We start from the raw sequence: 22,504 nt of genomic DNA, 5'->3' as shown, positions 1-22,504 counted from the left end.
CCTCTTAACAGCCAAATTTCTGGCCAAAAACCGATTACAAAGATTTTCCCAAATCTCAGTACCCTGTATATCAAATTTCGAGTCTGTAGACTGAAAATTGACAGAGATATTGTGTAGGGAAATGTACACAGACACACATACTTTCACTTTTATAGATATACTAGCATGGGTACTATTCTCACTGTTCAGGTGGTTTTAAATCAGTAAATATTTCCAACTAATGTTTCAAAATCTTTTGTCTACACAGGCTAGGTCGAGAGTTATTAATGACTAAACTAGTGAATATCATTGAGGCGTTAGTCATTAATAACTCTCGACCTAGCCTGTGTAGACAAAAGATTTTGAAACATCAGTTGGAAATATTTACTGATTTAAAACCACCTGAACAGTGAGAATTCTTTTTTTTTTTTTTTTTTTTTTTCTTTCTCTCACTGGTTTTCCAACTGAAACCAATTTCCCTCTTTCCTCATTCGATTCTTAGCTTTTAATTTATCATTCTGACGTTTCCTCTTAGAGGGTCAGATGATAAGGCCTTAAGGAAATTTTAATAATTCCACCTGCCCGTTTCTTTGATCTTTTTGATATATATATATATATATATATATATAGAGAGAGAGAGAGAGAGAGAGAGAGAAATAAAAAGGAACAAACCATACTATGTGTTCATCAACATTTCGTCTTTATTTTGAAACTTCCTCTGGAAATAAAGACGAAACATTGATGAACACATAATACGGTTTGTCCCTTTTTATTTCTCTATTTTGTCGGAATACTATTTCCATATTTCTCATCATATATATATATATATATATATGCCTCTTTCTATAGGTTGACTTGTTTAGTAGAGGAAATCTTCCCATTAGCGTAAAATAATAATCTTATGTAAAGACTAGATTTCTCGTGTTTTCTAACAAATGTAATAAAAATATGTAAACAGAAGGACTAGATGTATAACACTTGAATTCTTTCTACTATCAGTGGTGATGTCTGTTGGTGCAGAGAATTAGATACTTTGACTGCTTGCTTGCATTCATATGTGACTGGCCGTTCATGTTTTGAATCTCAGCTGTGTAGCTAGGCACAAGCATATTTTCCTATAATTTTAAAAACTAGCGGGACCCGTGGAAATTCCACGGAATAAGAACTATATTGAATTAACAAATATGATTTGATAAAGTGAAATTTTTTTAGCAAAAAATGAGGTTTTGGGGACAAAAAAAACAATAACGCACAGCAAATATATGTCCATTGTATTTTAAAGTGTCCATTGTATTTTAAATATAAAACTGAGATAAAATGAGATAAATTAATGAGTACTAATAAATACTCAGAAAGTAATATTGTGCTACATAGTTCAATGCAAATAATAAAATCACATTGTGAGAAACAATTTTTAATTTACTTCTTCAGTCAAGCACTTCTTGGCAGACAATATTCTTTTTTTTTTGTTGCTCTGTTTCTTTCAAATGTTCCCTTTTTTAACAATGTTTTGCTGACTTCTTTCTTCAGTGAAAAACCTCTGCACGTCGAAATTACTACAAGTTTCTTTCTCACACCATTACAACAATGATCATATATTTTAATGATATTCAAAAGTATTCGACATAAAATGGAGATCATGGTCATATTCTTGTCCAGGGTTGCCAGATTTTGTAAATTTGGCCTTTTTTGAAGCAGTTTGGACTTTTTCAAAGCGTACGGACTAGCTAAGAAACGAACTAGCAGAATATTATCTATATATCAATATTATTATTAATATTAATTACATATGTACGTATGTATATCACGCTTTCCGAATTATAAATTATTCGATCAGGAGATCCTATTTATTAAAAAGGAGGATAGATGGTGATAACATACTATGAATATTAAATTAGTATATAGATATGATAATTTAATGTTTGTAGTATGTTATCACCTTCTATCCTCATTTTTAATAAATAGGATCTCCCAATCATTGAAGATGCAATGTAAAAAACAAAAAATGAAATAAAAAGAATGATGTTGCTTTTGTGCCGTACGTGAAACTAAAATATACCTTCTTGGTCTTCTGGCTAGGATCCAAGGGTAGTATCTGTTCTGTTTAAAGATGGTATAATGATATTGTGGGGTTTCCTTTCATTCTGGATGTCCATACAATGGAAATATGTCACAGACTCCTATAAGGATATTGGAGATAAACCGTAATAACCAGAAATATTCTGACATTACATTAACCAGATTATTAAATAAACACTTTTACAGTTTTGACAAAAGGGTTACAATAATATTGTGGGGTCTCCATTCACGCTGGACATCCACAGAATGCACAGCAGCAATATATTACAGATGAAAGATGCCGCCATGGAATTTCCATAGGTCCCACTAATGTAGATTAAAATAAAGCCTATAATTTACAAACTTTTTCATAAGGTTATTTTCTATTTGTCAAATGTGAAAAAAAATAATCCTTTTTAGATGAAAAACACACTTTATTATAAAACTAAACCTGAGTTAATCAACGTTTGTTGGTTGATTGTTTTTGTTTTACGGCATATCAACCCTTTTCAGGTTATTTAATGCAAAATCCAGTGATTTTGAAAGACAATTTTTTAATAGAGTATGTTTTTTTTTTTTAAAGTCAGTTTCTATTTAACCCATAGTTGGGACCCTAACAGGTACTACCAGTCCGAGTCAGAGTGGACCTGGGAGCAATGGCAATTAAAGGGTGGCTCCACACTCCCCAAAGCCCGCAAGCTGGGGCCTCACCATCGGATATAGTTTAAGGTCATATCCAGGACCAATCAATGTTTGTTTCCATATGGTTTATTTTTTTATATAAATATTTTAATCACCAAAAATATATAATAAAATATTCCTTAGTTTTAGCATTAAGTTATGTTTGAAAGCAATTCTGTTATAATTGTTTAATAAAAATAATTTGCGATTAGCTTAACAAGTAACACATATTATTTCTCTGTTTATCATTTTCACCCTCTCTCATTCTATGTTGCTTGATCCATCGCTCGTTTTTATATGGTTTCTGTTACTCTTGCTCTGTCACTCCTTCTCTCTGTTTACAGTCAAAGTGAAACTAATATTTATGCGAAACGGGTTAGGAGTCAGAGCTAATTACAAATTTCAAGATTCGAACAGTTCATTATAAATAAATGGAAATAGCATCACTAGTAATACTATTTATTTAGCCCATAGCTGGAGAGGGATTTAAAAAAAATTTTTTTACTTGAGAATAACTGCTTGTCAAGGCTCTAGATTTGGCTTTATGGCATATCAATCCTTTTTAGATTTAATACTGAATCCAGTAAATTTGTAAAAAAGATTTTATACTTCAAGTTCTTATCATCAAATATTTATTTATGATGTTTAGTTCAGTTGTTTTCTAGAGAAAAATTGTTGTTTTCTGTTTTTGACTTCGAGGATTGAGTTTTACAAAGGGAAAAGGAAAAAAAAAAACAATAACAATAAAGTTTGGTGCATCTTAGGTCAGGAAGCCAATATCTTTAGACAGCCTGATCCAGTAGCACCAAACTGGAGAGGGAAAGAGAGGTATAGTGAGGAAATGAGACCAATTCTGGATTTTATCTTTTTATTATTATTCTTGTATTGAAAGCCATGTTTAATTTCAGAAAAGTTTCCAATGGGTAGCTTTTCTGTACAAGTCCTGGAGACAAAGAGTTTTTGGTGGGTAGCTAATATGTATAAGTCTCCTCTTATATCAAAAATATTGCAACAATTACTAAAAAAAAAAAAAAAAAAAAAAAAAAAGAATTAACTAGCTTTGCAAACTCATTTTTTCTGGTTCAAAAAAATCTAACCCAACTGGAATGTGAGATTTTTTTTAGCCCACACCTACCCACACACACATCCATAATAATAAAGTAATAAAGATTTTAGAATTTTACAAATCAGTGACAAATATTTCCTCCTAAAGTAGACATCACTGTCCAATGGTGAATTCAACTTTTATGGAGGGAAATAAAAAAAAGTATCTTGTGCACATAAAAGTTAAATGTTGAGCAATTAATCTCAGTCGAAAACTTTAAAACGAAAATGTTAATGCTCATCAATTCTAAATATTGTTTTTTTTTTTGTTGTTTTTTTTTTTTGCTTTAAAATTATCTATAGTCGTTAATGATGTATTGCAAAAATAAGCAAAATATTTTAACGAAAAATTGCAGCCATATTTGATGCGTGAATCTAACATTTATGTGAAATGTTTGGTTTGGTTGTTTTGTTTCATAGAATATCAACCCTTTTTAGATTATTTAATACTGAATTTTTTGGGGAAAAGTTTTTATGCTTTCTTTAAGTTCTTTTTATCTCCAAATATTTATTCATGGGGTTTAATTTGGTTGTTTTGTAATGGGAAATTGTTATTTTTTGTTTGTGGCTTTGCAGAACATGATTGAGTTTTGCAAAGAGAAAAAAAAATAATTAACATCAATGTTTGGGGTATTTGAGATCAGGAAGCTAGTATCTTCAGACGGCCTGAGTGGCACCAGTTATGTGAAATGGATAGAATTTATTATGAAAATGCAAAATACAATAAAAAACTGAACTCCTTATTTTGTGTCCATAGTTTGTGATGAGAGCTCAAACAGTAATGACTAATGCTGAAGAGCTATATGTTTTGGCTTTGAGGAAACTCAGCAGCCGAACTGGTTAGAAATATTCCACTTTGAATTGTTACCATCTAATGCAACAATTTATACTCAAATCTACTGCCAGCAATTAGAGCATTTGAACCAAGCTTTGAGGGGGGGGGGAGACGTTGCTCTAGTGAATCGAAAAGGGCTGATGTTTTATCAGGACAATGTATGACCCAACACAGCAAGAATCACCTCACAAAAGATTGAAGAACTTGATTGGGAGAAAATTCCTCATCCACTCTATTCTCCTGATCTTTCTCCCTCAGGCTACCATTTGTTTTGTAGCTTACAAAATCATTTGGAAGAAACAGCTTTTGTAATGCAGACAGATGTTGAAACTGACACTTGTGAGTTTTTCAAATCAAAGCCAAAACTTTATAATATATAATAATAAATAGAAAATTGACTCTATAATAATATATACAAAATCTGCATGAATTAAAATATCATATTTAAGCGTATTTTATGACCGGGCTACGCCGAGCATCCCTGTTAGTAATAATAAGTTTTGTTTTGAAAAAAGTGTTTGGCAAGATGAAGATCTTGGACTTTAGAATCTAGAAAAATTGTTGGATATAATTTTTTATATATGCTCTATTGTTATATCTTAAACATCAAGCTTCTGATTTAAAAAACAAAAACAAAAACAAAACAAGTGAAGTATGCATGGTCCAAAGTAAGTGCACAGTGAATGAGGCATTAAAAAATATGGCTAAGTTCAGCATTTTTTTTCTTTTTTTACATGGAGGTCACCACTTATCAAGGCCCAGAAGCCACTTAGGGATAAGGGTTATTGTGTGTACAGTAATCAATGGGATAGTATCGTAGTGATAGTTATTATTGGAGATTTGATAAAGTGGCATTACTTAAGGGGGCAGTTCATCAGGAATTTGTTTATGTTGGACTTGAAGACATCCAAATTGAAGTCGGGAAGGAAACAGGCAAGCAGCAGAGTTCCACAGGCATGCAGTTCTAAGAAAGAAGCTTTGTTCACCGAATCTACGTTTTGATTTAGGCACAGATAAAGAGTGGGGAAAATTATTGACAGCATTTGTTCACCCCTACTTCATTTAGCCCCAAAAGTCCCCAGGAAATGTCAAATCCTAGTGAAAATGAACAAACAGTGCAGTTTTAGGCGTTAACATATGTAAATTTGAATTCTGCATCATGCAAAAAAATGAAATGACTAAGTCCATCATTTGCTCCCCCCCTCTTCCCCCATTTAGCCCCAAAAGTCTCCAAGACCTTAACATATTTAAATTAGAGTTCAGCACCATGCAAAACTGCTAAATAGACATATACAGGAAACTTTGGAGAATTATGGTGAACTAGTCCCAAAAATGCAGTGTTTTTATTAGCCGTAAAAAGCCCCTGGAGTTATCGTGAAGTATAAACAAACAAAATTATATAGAAATCAGTTAGTTACAACTTTTCAGAAAGTTTTATCAAAATCCAAGGCATCAATTTTTTTAATAAGCACAAAAGTGTCCATTTTAGCCATTTTAACCCAAAAGGCACTCCTAGGGGTACAACCAGAGTTTTTCCTGGAAAATCCGTTCTGTTATTTTTTTTACTCATATCACGTTTAATGTTTGTGCAAAATTTCAAAAAATTCTAAGGCATAGTTATTGAGAAAAGTGCAGACAGAAAAATGGATAAGGGTGAATTTACAGGTCCACCCTCCTTTTGTCAGGGAACCAAAAAAAAAAATTGGTAAACATATAGAGTAGAAAATATATGCAAAAGCGTACATTTGCATTATATATATATATATATATATGTATATATATGTATATAATGCACACACACACACACACACACACAGGGCTCTATGTACCAAAGTATTAATTAAGTCGACCTTACGTGATTTTAGTACAAAAGACAACCAGTTCACATATAGGTCAGTAAATGTCGGCTTCCTATAAATTGTAGTGAGAAAGCCCCCCCCCCTGAACGTTCGACAAGAACATCCAAGAAGGGAAGCAAATTGTCCTTGTCACTTTCCATAGTGAACTTTAGAGCTCCATGCAAAGAATTCAACCTAGCAAAAAATATCAACGCTTCACTTTGCAATGGAAAAACAGCAAAACTGTCATCAACATATCTGAAATATGCAGTGGGTTTTATTATATAATTAAACAAAACGGATTCATTGTATCCGACGAAAATATCCGCTAAAGTTGCGGCCAACTGACTCTCCATTGAAACCAAGTCAACCTGACAGTACATAAGATCACAAACTAAACTCCACAGATTTTGTACACATTAAAATGAGTTCAATAAAAATCTCTTTAGAAATACGTGGAGCAGTGTGTGTGTGTTAATATATATATATATATATATATATATATATATATATATACACACATACACACACACACACACACACAGGGTGTTCCAAAGTCTTGGGCACATTTCAAGTTCTCACATCTGCTTAACTATGAATGGCATTAAGATGAAAGTGTTGCCATTTTAAAGCTAAATGCATTAAGTTTTTTGTAATTTTCCTATTGATTTGTTCCATTTCTTTTCAGATCCAATAATGACATTCATTCAACCAGAAAATGCGTTTTGTGTCCTTGAATTTACAAAGACTGAATCATGGACACTTTTTCAATGTGCATTTTGCAAAAAATTCTCACACTGTGTAATGTTTTTTTTTGTGAGGATGTGTGGAAGGACTAGTTTATGTGCCTCACATTCCAAGAGACATGGATGATCTGAAGACCCAAATAACAGAAGCTGTTGTAACCATTGACAACGCAATGCTGGGACGCGTTTGGCAAGAATTGGACTATCGGCTTGATGTGTGTTGTGTGACCGATAGTGCTCACATTGAACATTTTTGAACATTTCATGAAAAACTTGAGATTATAAACTTTCTGAATATACCAGATGCATTTTTATATTCTTAATAGTTCTTGAGATATTCAATGTCATAATGTACCCATGACTTTTGGAACACCTGTGTGTATATATATATATATATATATATTTTGGAACACCTGTGTGTGTATATATATATATATATATATATATATATATATATATTTTGGAACACCTGTGTGTGTGTGTGTGTGTGTATATATATATATATATATATATATATATATATATATATATATATGATAGATAGATAGATAGATAGATATGTATGCATGAGAGAAAGAGAATGAACAATGCAATTGCTATGAATAAAAACTCAAATCCACCAAACTAAATAATAAAAATGAATTTTAATATAGTCAGTTTATTTTTCAAGCAAATATAATAAGGGAAAATAATCAATATAATATCAATAAATTTTTTTTTTTTGTAAATTATGTCAAAGCTTTTTATGAAAATATGTTGTTTTTTAAATGTCATTTATGTTTTAATCAAAACCTGTTGCCAGCACAGTTTTTTTTTTTTTCTTTTTTTTTTTTAAGGGTTTCTTTGTAACCTGTTTAATATTAAATGAATCTCCTAAAGAAAAAAAAAAATATTGAAAATGGTTCAAATGGAGACTCAAGAGATGAGATCTTTTGATGTGGATGTCAAAAATAGAATAAGTAAAAATACAATGATTTCTGCATGGCCTTTTTTTTTTTTTTTTCTTGATAATATGAATATTAAAGCATTGGTCATATCATGTTATTATGCATTAATTACTCGACATAGAAAATTTATACATGAGATAATACTGGAAGCATAAACATGAGGGAAAATTGTAATACAGTCATCAGTAAATGGAATCATTTATTGAAAAAAATAATTTAGCCATTTTTCTATCTTTAAGCTTTCTTCATCAGTTTATCAAACTTAAAGTTTGAAATCGCATTTTCGTCAGTCTGTCATGCTTAAGTTTAAAATAACATTCTTGTCAGTCTGTCACGCTTAAGTCTCAAATAACATTTTCATTTGTTTGTCACGCTTAAATTAGAAATAACATTTTTGTCAGTCTATCATGCTTAAGTTTGAAATAACATGTCCATCAGTCTATTACGTTTAAGTTTGAAATAGCACTTTTATCTGTTTGACATACTTAAGTTTAGAATAACATTTTTGTCAAACTGTCACACTTCAGTTAAAGAAATAGTTTTTTTGTCAATCTGTTTGAAATATCGTTTCCATAGTTAACCGTGCTGATTAAAAAGATGCATCTTATTTTAGATGCGAACAAACATCTTTATAAGAGGCTTTGTCTGTCAGTTCTGCACAGATGCACACATTTTAAAAGGACACATCTTTAAATATGGTCCATTCGTGTTTTCGTCAAAATTAAAGCAACAAAAAAATGACTAGATGAAAGAAACCAAATTTCGAAAAATTATATTTTATATGGAAAAAATAATTTTCTAAATTAGAATCTGGTTGAAAAGGATATTATTTTTTACTCATTAATTGAAAATAATGATGAATGAAAATATCTTAAAATATTTAAAAACACACCCTACATACAGTCTCTTATAGGTCAAGAAAAATTGAATAAAATAATTTTATTTGATAATGAAAAAGATTATTTGCAACAATATTTTAATATTTAATTAATAATTAATTTTTAATAAAATATCAACGAATATTGCTTTGTTATTATTTTTTAAAATAATTCTTGAAATAGGGAAGGGATGGGATTTTTCATTTTTTTTATTATTATTATTAATGCAATACTGTTTAGTTCCATTAAACAACTCATAAGTAATTGTATATATATATATATATATATATATATATATATATATATATATATGTCACTGTATATATAAATATATATATATATATATATATATTATATATATATGTGCATACATATATACATATACAAGGGTCATTCCAAATGTAAAGCCTCATATTTTTTTTAAACTCAAAAAGTTGAAGAGCTATGAAGATGAGAATGGTACCATTAAAACAAGCAATCTTTTGTGCTCCAGATTCATTTTTCTACATAGTCACCACCATTCTAAATAGTCACCACCATTCTTAATGCACTTTTGCCAGGAATTAAATGACACATCTCTGCTTCTGATGCACGTCCATGACAGGGGTTGCTTTTTTAGAATTTCACACTGTCAATATCCACAACAGAGAAATGAAACTTTCAGGTTATGAATGTATAAGTTCAGTCATTATAATAATGTCATTTACAATCCTGTTGATCCATTTGGGCAGAATAAAAATAGGAGGCATTACTTTTGGAATGCTATTCATATGTATATAATTATTATTTCATGTATTCACATAATTTTATAAGGTGATATACTTATATTTCGATTTTCAGTATTTACTGTAATAGTGTTCAATACGTCACTAGAGCTAGGTAGTAAGTTATGAAAAAATATGTGGCAATTAAGCTATACAGCATCTTCCACATTTCATCTTTGGCTAAAATTACTTTTCTAAAATGCATTTTAGCCTGACAATTTCTTACGGGATGAACCGTAAAAAATTACATATAACTTAATCGGCACGCATATTTTCATAACTTACTCTCATATATATATATATATATATATATATTAAAGATGGGACGATTCTAATATTTTTCCCTGATTCCGATACAATTACCAATTTTATACTAAATTATCGATTCCGATTCTTTAGAAATCTCTAAATATTTAACTATTAAGTTGTTATTTTTCATGATCATCATAAAAACATGTTAAATGTGCATGTTTTCTCAAACAAAAGATAAACTTATGTGAGAGTGGGATCCACAGATTTTAGTTTTACTGGTAGTTTAAAATCAATAAATATTTATTCATTTTTTTCATTGCAACCCGTAGTGGAAGATTTTGTTTTAAACAAAATAAAAAAATAAAAAAAATATAATTAGCGGAATCACTTTTAGCATTAGAAAATAGGCACAATTTTTTCCCCCTCAATATTTCTGATTTTTGTGATTCCTGAATCTGATTGATCGTCCCAACACTAATATATATATATATATATATATATATATATATATATATATATATATATATATAATGTATAAATTCATAGTTTTTCAACATGGTCAAAGCTTCTAACACTGTAACAAGTTAATAAATAATAATATACATTCAAGATTGCAAACGTAATAAGATTAATATTATTTGAATTATTAATTCGCACTACTATTCTCATATTGGTTATTTTCACATTTTAACCGATGTAAACAACCTACTTCAGGCTACATCATCCGAACAGTTGTGAAAATACGGACCAAGATAATTCTAAATAACCAATCCGGATTTCTAAATATTCAAAATGGTTATAAGATTATTTCAAAATTTGTTTTTAAGTTTTAAAGTATGCAAACGAATTTGGATGTTTTTCATAACAACAGAATATTTTTTATAACTGGCAAATATTAATCAGAAGTGACTTTTTTATGGCATTTAACATGAAGCAGAATGGTCCCGACAAACCGGAAGTAAATCTTATGAAAAAAAAAAATCAAATTTAACTTTAATAAAGCCAGTATTTAAAAAAAAAAAAAAAAAATTTCCTCATCTATATAATTTTATTAATTTAAAAAATATTTCCTTTTTCTCAATTTTCAAGTGTGAGGCAGGTATTGAAGGGGGTCAGTTAACTATATAAGAATGAAACTATTCGCCATGGAACTCCTATTTCCAAAGATTGTGTTCGCCTTCTAAAATTTTTGTATTTTATTTGTTTATTTCATTTTTGTATTTTTTACTTTAACTGCAACCCAACATTCATCGTTAAATTGACAACCTTATAGGTTTTCGAGTATGCTGAAAACGAATATCGCATTTAAATTTGGAGCGGACAAGTAGTTTTCTGGATATTAAGACCATTATTATCCAATGTAATCTTTCATGTTTTCACTGGTAACCATGTTTTTCCCCAACTGAACAAGCACTAATACGCATGCGTGTTACAAAACACCTTTGCCCATGTTAAGAATGGTGATGCCCACTGAAATTTGTTTAGTTAATACATTGGAAAAAATGTCTTAATATCCTCAAAATTACTTGTCTAACCTAAATTTGACTGTGATATTCGTTTTCAGCATACACGAAAACATAAAAGTCATGATTTTAAAGATGAGTGTTGAATTGCATTTAGTAAAAATTTACCTTAAAAAAAAAAAAAAAAACCTTCAGTACTAGATTGATAAAACACCAAATTCTCAAATTATACAAATTTTCGTTTTAAATTAGTGGTCAATTCTTTATTGAGAGTGTTGCTCATTTTGCTATGTATTTGGATTTGGTGATATAAAATGATTTCCTCTCCTCGAAATTCAAAAAAGGCGTTTGTAAACAAAATTATTTAACTAAAAGTCGAACAATTACATTGTAAATTAAAATTACATAGAAAACTGAACCCCCTTCCTAAAATCGAATAGTTACTTTTTTTCTTGGTTTTCTTTTTGTTTATATATATATATATATATATATATATATATATATACATATAATATTTAGTGCTTGACTTGATAATAATTTAAAAAAGAATTTTTCCCAAAAAGTGAATAACATTTTAGAGAAAGTGCAAGGGTAAGAGGGGGGGGGATCATATACGTCTGCTCCAAATTCTTAATTATTTCATTGCCACTAATACACGTCCCCTCGCACACATCCATTCATAGTAAACCTACAACGTAAGTGAATTAGTTGAGACCGTATTTTAAAAAGTCCTATTTTAACATATTTAATAACTTTAATATAATACATTTTTCAATCCGAAAAGGGGAGGTAATACATAATAACAGCGTTTACTAACATGAGAAATGATTCTTAATTTTTTAAATGCAAGTTTAATTTGTATCATTCACACAACTGCTTTCATCTTGAGTTTTATTTTAACAATGTATCAACCGATGTAACCTCTGATCTTCTTCAGACATCTCTGCCGAACCCAGGAATCTGCACAGAATGAAAGCATACTACACCCATGGATTAAATAAAGGGTGCTGTTCGAAATTCCATGTAGATTCCAGAGTTTCACAAGAGACACCTGAAGAAGATGAGAGGTTACATCAACAGAAACGTTGTGAAAATAACACTCAAGATGAGAACGGTAGTCCAAATAATACAAATGGGAAATGAGTATTTGGTTCTAGTCCAGAATTTCCCCAATTTATTTGAAAAAAAAAAAAAAAAAAAAAATCTGTATGATGTACATACCTGTGATGAAACGAAAATATATTCTAAAAATCACATAAACTGATCAAGTGGTTTTATTTTTACAAACAAAATCATTTCAAGCAATTAATGGGAATTCGTAAGCATTACAATACAAATCTCACGTTTGAATTACCGAGTTATCTACTTCTGATTTATTTTTTTAGATTGTTTTCAAAATGGTGGACAAGGCAGCTACTCTTCTGTTACTTATAAAATTTGATTTTATTTAAAAATAAAACTACTTGATCAATTTACATAATTTTTGGAACATGATATTTTCGTTTCATCATGGGTACGTACACCATAACGATTTTTCTTTCCTTCTTTTTTTTAATATAGAGGAACTGAGTATTTCATTTATGATTATTAAAACTCCCAGCTGTTGAGCCATTTTAACTTGTGCATTTTACTTGCTTCATTGGCTGCTTCTGGTCCCGACATTCCATAACTGAGTGGTGAAAATAAATAAAAACTGAAGAAAATTCCAGATGAAAAAATTCCCATGCACCAATGAAAGTAACTACTACGCAGGTGTTCCGGCAAACTCAGGGTGGTGTGCGTGATCAAGAAATCCAACATGACTCCCGTAAACATGGCGTTGTAGAGAAAAGCTGGAAAGTAATGATGAAAGTAGAGGACGCGGGTCATGCCCCAAAAGGGGAGGTAATGCAAAGCCCAACCAAGCAGCAACCACCAACAAGCATTAAAAGTTCTTGTATTGAAAGCTGCTAGTTGCTCGTGATGGATACTCTTCCGCTGGTGACGCACAGCATAAGTCACATAGATGGCAATGAAGAGGGCAACGATAACAAGATTAGACCAGAAAATAATAGGATTACCCAACAGGTAGATACGATGATCTTTACCGGAGAAAATCTGTCCTCTGAAATCGATAGGCCATTGCCAAGGTTTTGAAGTTAATTCACCCTCGCTTGGCTTCAGGCCGCTATTGCCTTGCGTCATCACAACGTGGCTTTCAAGAAATTTTTCCAAAAAGTTTGGTGAATACACTTCAAAGCTCACATTCGGCAATCTTGAATCCCAGACTTCCTCCACGCTCCATAATGTTTTCGGATCTTTGGTGTTCGGGTTGCAAGTAACCTCCAGCTGTTCCCAACCCCACTTAGGTAATCTTTTATCATGGGATTGAAGGGCACAGCGCATGTAGTAATGAATAAACCTTAATTTGCTGCGTACAGTCTGCACAGGGGTCCTATCTGTAGCACTGACAACTTCAACAATCCACATATCATTACCATCACCGACTCCATTTTGACCATAACCTGTCACCTGGTAATGCTTCTGCGTAATAGGGGCTATTTCACGATGACTGTGCAAATTTCTTTGCGTCATTGTATGTTCCAATCGAATCAAATCCCCACTTTTCAGAATCTGAGGGGTCCCCGTGAAAGACGTTTCCCTGTCCGGGTATTTGATTTTCCATAGGTTATTCTCGTCTTTATGGCTGTATGTGGTAACCTGTTGCTGCCGAGGAGGGTGTTCTTCCGGATACAGGTGATGATGGGAGTGCAAATAGGCTCCGCCAGCTCGCCGCTGTTTCAAAGAGATCGTACTGCCATAAGCCACATTCTCCGGCATGCTCACGTTGTAAAGTTTGTTGCCAACGAGTTGAGATTGAAAGGCTGAACTGAAAAAACCGTCGCCGTTTCCGCTTTTGTTTAAGATCTTGAAATGGATATGAAAGATTAACATGTATATGACAGCAGGTAAACATATCAGACATAATGCACGGGCCACAAAGTGGCACACAAACACGGCGATCGACATCGACATTTCACCAAGAAGGTCCCACAAATCTTTTGCAGTTGTGTAACCCGCAAGTAAAATAACAAAAAGACCCACAAATTTAACACCGATGGAAAAAGCAAGAAAAATCCCGGTAGAGGCAAGCCAAAACCACCATCGAAACGTGAACGGTTTCTCTCGCAGCGATACAAACTTAAGAATACAATATGTCGACATCATAATAAAGAATAACAATATGGGATCCAAAAGGATGTGTCGTGACAAAGTAAGTGTTCCCGTGTCGGAGAGGATTATCATACCGGCCAACAGAGAAGCTACAATGGAATGAGTTAATTCCCAGACGATGAGAAAACTGATTGGGACAATTAACGAACCGAGAATGGCACAGAAGATCCTCATGCCAACGTAGTTGGTGTCTGCTTCGAATTCGTCACCCGGTTTCGAGAAAGGAAAGTTGCCATCGTAACCTGTTAAGACACCGGACATTGCAATAAGCATTTTTCCAAGGGGTGGGTGAACATCAAAAAAGAAAACTCTTTGAATGTACCAGTTTCCCATTTTACCAAAATGCGTCTCGTCCCAACACACGTGGCTAGGTTGCTCGATTTTATAAAGTCTGCTTGTCAATGAAAGCAATGTTAATAAACACAGACATGCTATAAACAGTCTGGAGCTAAAGGAGATGATAGCGATTTTTTTTACTTTCGGTTGAGATTCCAAAACTATGTTCCCAGCTGTTTGTGACGGAGTTAAATTATCAATATTTACGAGTTCTTTCCGGGGAGACATTTCTGTTGTGCCTGTGATGGTCCTTGTTGATATTGTAGCCATTTCCGATTCTTCGTCGTTTCTTTGCGTTTTCAATTGTTTTTCAGGCGAGCGCGAGCACCTGTCCGCGGTAAGATGGGCTACATGGTCGCAGAATGGAGCGTTATCGTCCTCGGCGCCCTCCACTTCAATTTTCCCCTTTTCTTCCTCGTTTAAATCCATTACGCATTCCCTGACTCGACGAGACAACAGTTCATTTTGACTAGAGTTTTTTTCTGCTTTCATTTTCTTATCTTCGTCAGTCACATCCTCCGCAGCTGCCATCCTGACTCCGATGTTGTCCCTTGTTGTTGCTGACCCCCCTTCCGCCAGTTCGTCGGTGGAAGAAGCCGTACAAGCAACAGAAAGTCTATGCCGGCCTGTCTTACGTACCGTCATTAGTATATTGTAATAAACAAATGAAGCGTTAAAACTCGCAGCTTTAAAGTTAAATAGTCATAGTTAATTCGACCAACGACGACGAAGAAGGCGTCGCCTATCGTCAATGTAACTAAGTTCTTTCATAAAGTTAAAGAGTTCGCAGTGAATTATCTCCCTTGGATTTGTTTGAGAGTTTTATTGTTTTTATGTTTGTTTTTGTTTTATTTTATTTATTGTTTTCTTGTTTTCCTTTTCTTTTCTTTCCTTTATTCGGTGCTTATTTAAAATTACATTTGATTAAAAAAAAAAAAAAATATAGAAAAATCTTTATGATGTACGTACTTGTCATAGAACGAATATATCATATTCTAAAAATCACGTAAATTGATCAATAGGTACCTCCAAGGGCCATATCCCCGCCCATATGTAACAAACACGGTGTAACTCAAACTGTAATTTAATTTGATATCATCATCCGTAGGTACCTCCAACGCGCACCACAGTTTTAACCCCCCTATATGTAACAACACGATATAAGTGTAATTTGATTTAATATTATCATCTTAACTTTTTACCATTTAAAAGAAGAAGCTTCAAATAAACTGCTATTATTTTTAAAAAAAACTTTCTACAGCATACAAAAATAAAAAAAATAATGAAAATGCGAGACAAAAATCGTGTTAACATTATCGACGCTTTAAAACAACGTTCCTATATAGTGACGTTTTTTAAGCTATAGACACAGTACGAATTTAGGAAAACTCGTCTCGGGAAAACTCGTCCCCTTTCGCTAGGTAGGAAAACTGGTCCCTTATTGAATAAATATCGATTGAAAACACATTTTATGATCCTTCTTGAAGGAGATATTGCTTTTTAAAATAGACTATAGCCCCTCCCCCCATAATATTTTTTAAAAAATATTTTTATTTGTTTAATGTTTTTTTTTTTTTTTTTTTTTTTAAATAAAATCGATTGTCCGTTTTCTACCTAATTGGCTAAGTTCTTAGTGGTTTCACTTATTTTAAAGCGTTTATTATGTTCATACAAAGTTAATTACAATTTTTTTGGCTCTTATTTTAACGATGTTTTTTGGAGTCATAAAAACAATAATAAAAAACAAAACAAAAAAATTAAAAACTGGGAGCGTTACTTTTTTGTTTTGGTTTTTTAATTATGATAGTTTTTTGTTGTTATGTTTTCGTTTTCTCTCATATCAAATGCACTCATGCGTTATTTAAAATTATAATTCTATCAATTATCCACATTTATTGTCGTCCTGCCAAATTTTGCAAAAATTAACTAATAAATTAAAAGCGAAAAACTCGTCTCGGGAAAACTCGTCTTGGGAAAACTCGTCCCCTTTCGCTAGGTAGGAAAACTGGTCCCTTATTGAATAAATATCGATTGAAAACACATTTTATGATCGTTCTTGAAGGAGATATTGTTTTTTTTTTTAAATAGACTATAGCCCCCCCCCCATAATATTTAAAAAAAAAAATTTTACTTGTTTAATTTTTTTTTTTTTTTAAATAAAATCGATTTTCTAAGTGTCCGTTTTCTACCTAACTGGCTAAGTTCTTAGTGGTTTCACTTATTTTAAAGCGTTTATTATGTTCAAAAACGAGACCGCATATTTTTTTATACTAATATAAAAAGAATTTACTTATTTACTGTTGTTATAAAAGGGTAAAATCGATTTTTCTACTTCGCCGACTATGTTGTGTGTTGTTTAATTTATTTGGAATCGTTTATTCGGTAAAGAAAAAAAAAACACAGAAAACAAACAAAAAAACATGTCGAGTGTTACGTGAGAACGAGAAATAATGTCCGGTATATCACATCTTAAGAGTCTTTATAATCGCTAAAAAATAGAAAATTAAAGAAATTACTGAGGGAGATTTGGTTTTAAAAAGAAAATAATAAATTTTAGGGTTTGTATTACTGTACACATAGATTCGAAAAAGTTGTCAAAAAAAAAAACCAAATATATAACAAATAAATATTATCAAAGGCAAGATAAGTTACTTTCCTACCAAACTGGATATATTTTTTGTGTTTTTATTCAATGTAACATGTTTATTCAGCTCGAAAAACATACAGTGTTTACCGATGTATTGGACAATTCAAAATGGCGGCCGACTCTCTCTTAAACACGGTAAGTTCAGGAAAATGTGTTATAAATAATAAACTAGACAAAATACTATAAAATAAAAACACCGAATATATGTCAACCTATGTCACGGTAATATATATTGAGCGAATTTCTAACAGTATTTTGTCTAGTTTATTATTTATAACACCTTTTCCCGAACTTACCGTGTTTAAGAGAGAGTCGGCCGCCATTTTGAATTTTCCAATACATCGGTAAACACTGCATGTTTTTCGAGCTGAATAAACATGTTAAATTGAATAAAACCACGAGAATTATATCCAGTTTGGTAGAAAAGTAACTTATCGGGTAACCCAACTTATCTTGCCTTTGATAACATTTATTTGTTATATATTTGTTTTTTAACTACTTTTTCGAATCTATGTGTACAGTAATACACACCCAAATTTTAATATTTTTTTTAAAATATAATTTAGAGAGGGTGGGGGTTAAAACTATATCTCCCTACGAAAAGCAACCAACAAAAAATGAAATTAAAAAGATTCTTGATAAACGATAGCGGAGTTTTCAATAAAATTGATTAATAAATTTATTTAGTGATTACTTTTTCTCTGAATGATTGATTTTAGAATTTTGAAGTAAAAATTTAAAAAATTAAAAATGAGTTAACGAGAGATTGTTAGCACATGGGACCTCTCGCGGCAAAAAAATATTTCGCTTTTAATAATCTAGCAAAACTCAGATAATCGTCATATTTGCCTGCATTTTTCGATATTTATTCATTATTAAATAAACTTGCATAATAAAAGTAGGTTTTGTTAAATATGTTGGAGGAATATTTTTTAGGTGTTCTACCCCCCCCCCTATTTGATGTTACGAAAACTAAACAAAATAAATGTAGGTCGATAAAAATTTCAACATTTTTTAAAGCTGAAAAGATCAAGTAATTAAAAAAAAATTATATATATATATATATATATATATATATATATATATATATATATATATATATATATATATATATATATATATATATATATAATCCCGTTATTTATTTCACTTACCTTAAAGTTGTAAATAAACTTGTCAATTTTATTTACAATTGAACATAAAATCAATATTTTTATGTTAAAAAAAACAAAAAGTTTTTTCTTGATATTTTTTTTCTCGGTAATATAATTATTTGAATTACAACAACAACAACAACAAAAAAAACAGAATTCTAAAAAATAATTATTTTTAAAAAGCTTTAAATGATATTAAATTCAAATATTATGTGATGATAAAAAGTTTAAATAATGATTTTTTTTTCATAACAGGTTTCCAATAATCAAAAACAATATATTCATATCATAGAATATATGACTCTTGAGATAATAAAAATGGCAAATCCAAAACCAGACTAAAAAAATTCGTTTTGATTTTATTATTTAAATTGATAGAGGGTGATCTTTTTTTTTTTGCACCTTTTTCCAAAAAAGTATGGAGGCCTGTAAGCAACATTATCTTTAGATACATACGTGTCAACAGAAGATGTTTTTTTTTTTTACAACGGAGTCACCACTTATCAAGGCCCGGAGGTCACTCGAGGGTAAGGGTTAATGAGCATACAGTGATCAAAGGGAACACATCAGTCATCATTAGTAGTGGAAATTTGGTAAATTGGATTACTTAAGGGGATGGCTCATTCAGAATTTGTTCACATTGGACTTGAAGACAACCATATTGTAGTCAGTTGGAAAGCAGGAAAACGGAACAAAATTCCACAGGCGTGCAGTTCTAAGAAAGAAACCTTGTTCATGGAATCTACATTTAGGTTTAGGCACAGATAAAGAGTGGGGAAAATTATTGATAGTGGTTTCAACTAGACGAGTGAAAGTCAGGCCAGGGGGGGGCATAGATTGGAGCTCAGATGAGCACTTGCCATGAAAATAACGATAAAACAGAGACAGGCTCACGATATCTCTTCTCTGGGAAAGCGGTTCCAGGGAAGAGAAAAAAGAGGAAAGGACATCCCACTAAGCTACAAAGTCTATTTTGAACTCAGTCGAGGCAGGATAAGCTGCTTTTAGCAGCTCCTGCCCAGATGTGGCAACAGTACTTCATCCTTGGATGCACTTGGCTCTTATACATGTAAAGAATTGCACCAGCAGTGAGATATCTACTGGACTGGTAGAACGATCCCACCATTTTCTCAGCAGCCCTGGCAACGGATTTGATGTGCATGTTCCATCTCAGATCAGGAGTAAAGGTTAAGCTCAGAAATTTGTCAAAACATGGAGCCTCCTCAAGACGAGAGCCATTCATTTCAATTGATGCCAGACGGGGATCAGAGCATTGATGATGTAAAGATAGGAGCTTGGTTTTAGATGCATTAAAAGTAACCAGCCACCTCTTTCCCTGTTGCACCACATGTTCAAGATCAGAGGAGAGAGAATCAGAGAGAACTTGGTTGTTTACGGCCTTTGAAGTGTTACCATAGATGGTAGTGTCGTCAGCATAAATGTCTAGGAATGATCTTAGGGTTTAATTTGGGAGATCATTGATGTAGATCAGGAAGAGAGTTGGACCCAGGATGGATCCCTGAGGGACTCCAGCATTAATTCTGTGAGCTTCAGATTTTTGCCCATCAACCACTAATCTCATGAACCTATCAGAGAGAAATGATTTAATAATTGAAAAGACGTTTTCAGCTATACTGTAGCTGGAGATTTTGTGGCCTAGATATTTATGCCACCCTATCGTAGCTGGAGATTTTGCAGAGTGGACCTTTATGCATACCCTATCAAAAGTTCAAATTAATTTTATTATCTCTCGTCTGTATAGTTCGTTAATAAAAATCTATTTGATTTACAAAAGGTAAGTCTTTATTGTTTTTTATCCATAGCAACCCCCACAAAAACTTACTTCCATTAACCATTATAGCGCTAATGCCCATCCATAGAAAACAACACAAACATACAAAATGATGATGTTGCTATTAATGTGTACAATGCTTGCGTTTTACACAACGCTGTGGAGATACCTATTGATCAAGTATTTTTTTATCATTGAAATTGCTGAATAAACACTCCAACCTCCCCACGTTAAGAACGGTTTTCGGAATAGACATCCCCAACCTTCCCATGTTAAGAACGGCTTTCGAATGTGAATGGTGAGTTGGACAATGTAAAAATTTACCTAAATTTGTTTATCACACGTGCATGCAAACATGGCGGCCAGTGAATTACAGTACATAATACAAGTCTTTATATCTCGAAAATTACTTGTCTCTGAAAAATTCAAATGAGATTTTTTTATTCAGGACAGTCGAAAAGTCATCATTTTAAAGAAAATTGTGGAAGTGGACCTAATATAAATTTTTTAAAACCATTTGAAGCAATTAATGTGAAAGCATTAGCATTACAAGGTTGATCTCGCGAGTTTGTAATTATTGTAGGATTATCTGCTCTTCTTTATTATTTTTCAAGATGTCGACAGAGACAGTCCCTTTTTATTTACTCATAAAATTTGATTTTCTTAATTAAAAAATCTACTTGATCAATTTATGTGATTTTAGAAATATGAGATTTTTGTTTTGTGATAAGTACGTGCATCATAAAAATTTATCAGTATTTTTTCATTTTTAATTAGATTGAATGCTGGACAAGAAACATTTATTTTTACTAAGAAAATGATCTCCATTTCAAGGCTAGATGCCACTCGATTATAGAGATTATGCAATGATTGTCAAGTTCGAATACTTGTGGGAATTGAATTTAAAGTCACAACAAAACAAATTTTAGTTAAATTACAGAATAATGCTTATTTTTGAACATCAAAAACATTTTTGATAATTTGATTTCAAATCAAATTTTGGAGCACAAAAGGTCGCTGATTTTAATGGTATCACTTCTGTCTTCATAGTTCTTCAACATTTTGAGTTTTAAAAAATCGAAGGCTTTACTTTTAGAACGACTCTTGTATATTGATTCTTTAAAGTTTTAAGTAATCTATAAATGAAAAATTGAATTAATTATCTCATTAATATATTGATTAAACAAACCGACAGAGCACCAGCTTTTATAATTTCCCAGAATTTATTTTTAAAATGTCCTTATTATAAGATCTTCTTATTAAATTGCCTTATTAAAATGGTTCTTATATCATAAAAAGATTAGGATAAAATAAATTTTGTAAAACTGTTTCTTTAACGGTTTCAAAAATTAATTGAATTTCCTTTTAAAATAATGACCAAACGATGTTTTTGTTCATATTGGAGTGCTTCTGTGTCATCATTTTATTGGTTGATTTGAGTCATGTGACATTTGCAAATTGGCAGACGACAATTTCGAAGATTTTGCCGGCCTTCTTTGGATGAAATTTTGTTGTTAACCCTTCAACAGTTTAATTTTCATCTTTATAGTTTCTGAAATTTGAAAGATTACTGATAAAAAAAATAAAAATAACTTTATTTAATTCCTATTTTAATCCCCTAAATTATTTAAATGGTTCTGAAATAACTTAGTTTGTCTATAACCATGTTTTAGTATATAGAAATATAAATATATAATAATTGAATAAAGAATAATAAATAACAACAACAACATTAAAATGGCCAAGTTATAAAGTAGCTAGTTTCATGGCGAAATGAAAACTAGGCAGGAAAATACTTGCCATCTTTATAAACAAAC

General features: G+C 31.6%; 1 protein-coding gene across 1 annotated transcript; it reads right to left on the bottom strand.

Annotated features, from left to right (window-relative positions):
• Positions 1-7,879: 7,879 nt before the first annotated feature.
• Positions 7,880-16,187, bottom strand: LOC145277937 (protein O-mannosyl-transferase 2-like). The gene has a single exon (XM_080130017.1). The coding sequence runs from the start codon at positions 15,737-15,739 to the stop codon at positions 13,133-13,135; it is 2,607 nt and encodes an 868-aa protein (XP_079986143.1). The 5' UTR covers positions 15,740-16,187; the 3' UTR covers positions 7,880-13,132.
• Positions 16,188-22,504: the final 6,317 nt, after the last annotated feature.

Source organism: Euprymna scolopes, chromosome 1 (genome assembly GCF_053919585.1).
Source record: "Euprymna scolopes isolate OS-2025 chromosome 1, ASM5391958v1, whole genome shotgun sequence".
Classification (NCBI taxonomy): domain Eukaryota; kingdom Metazoa; phylum Mollusca; class Cephalopoda; order Sepiida; family Sepiolidae; genus Euprymna; species Euprymna scolopes.
Note: the sequence above shows the minus strand (reverse complement) of the source record. Positions and strands in the feature narration are given on the sequence as shown.

What these genes read in the sequence shown, in the direction of transcription:
- LOC145277937 (XM_080130017.1), bottom strand. Translation starts at nt 15,739, where the DNA reads ATGACGGTACGTAAGACAGGCCGGCATAGACTTTCTGTTGCTTGTACG.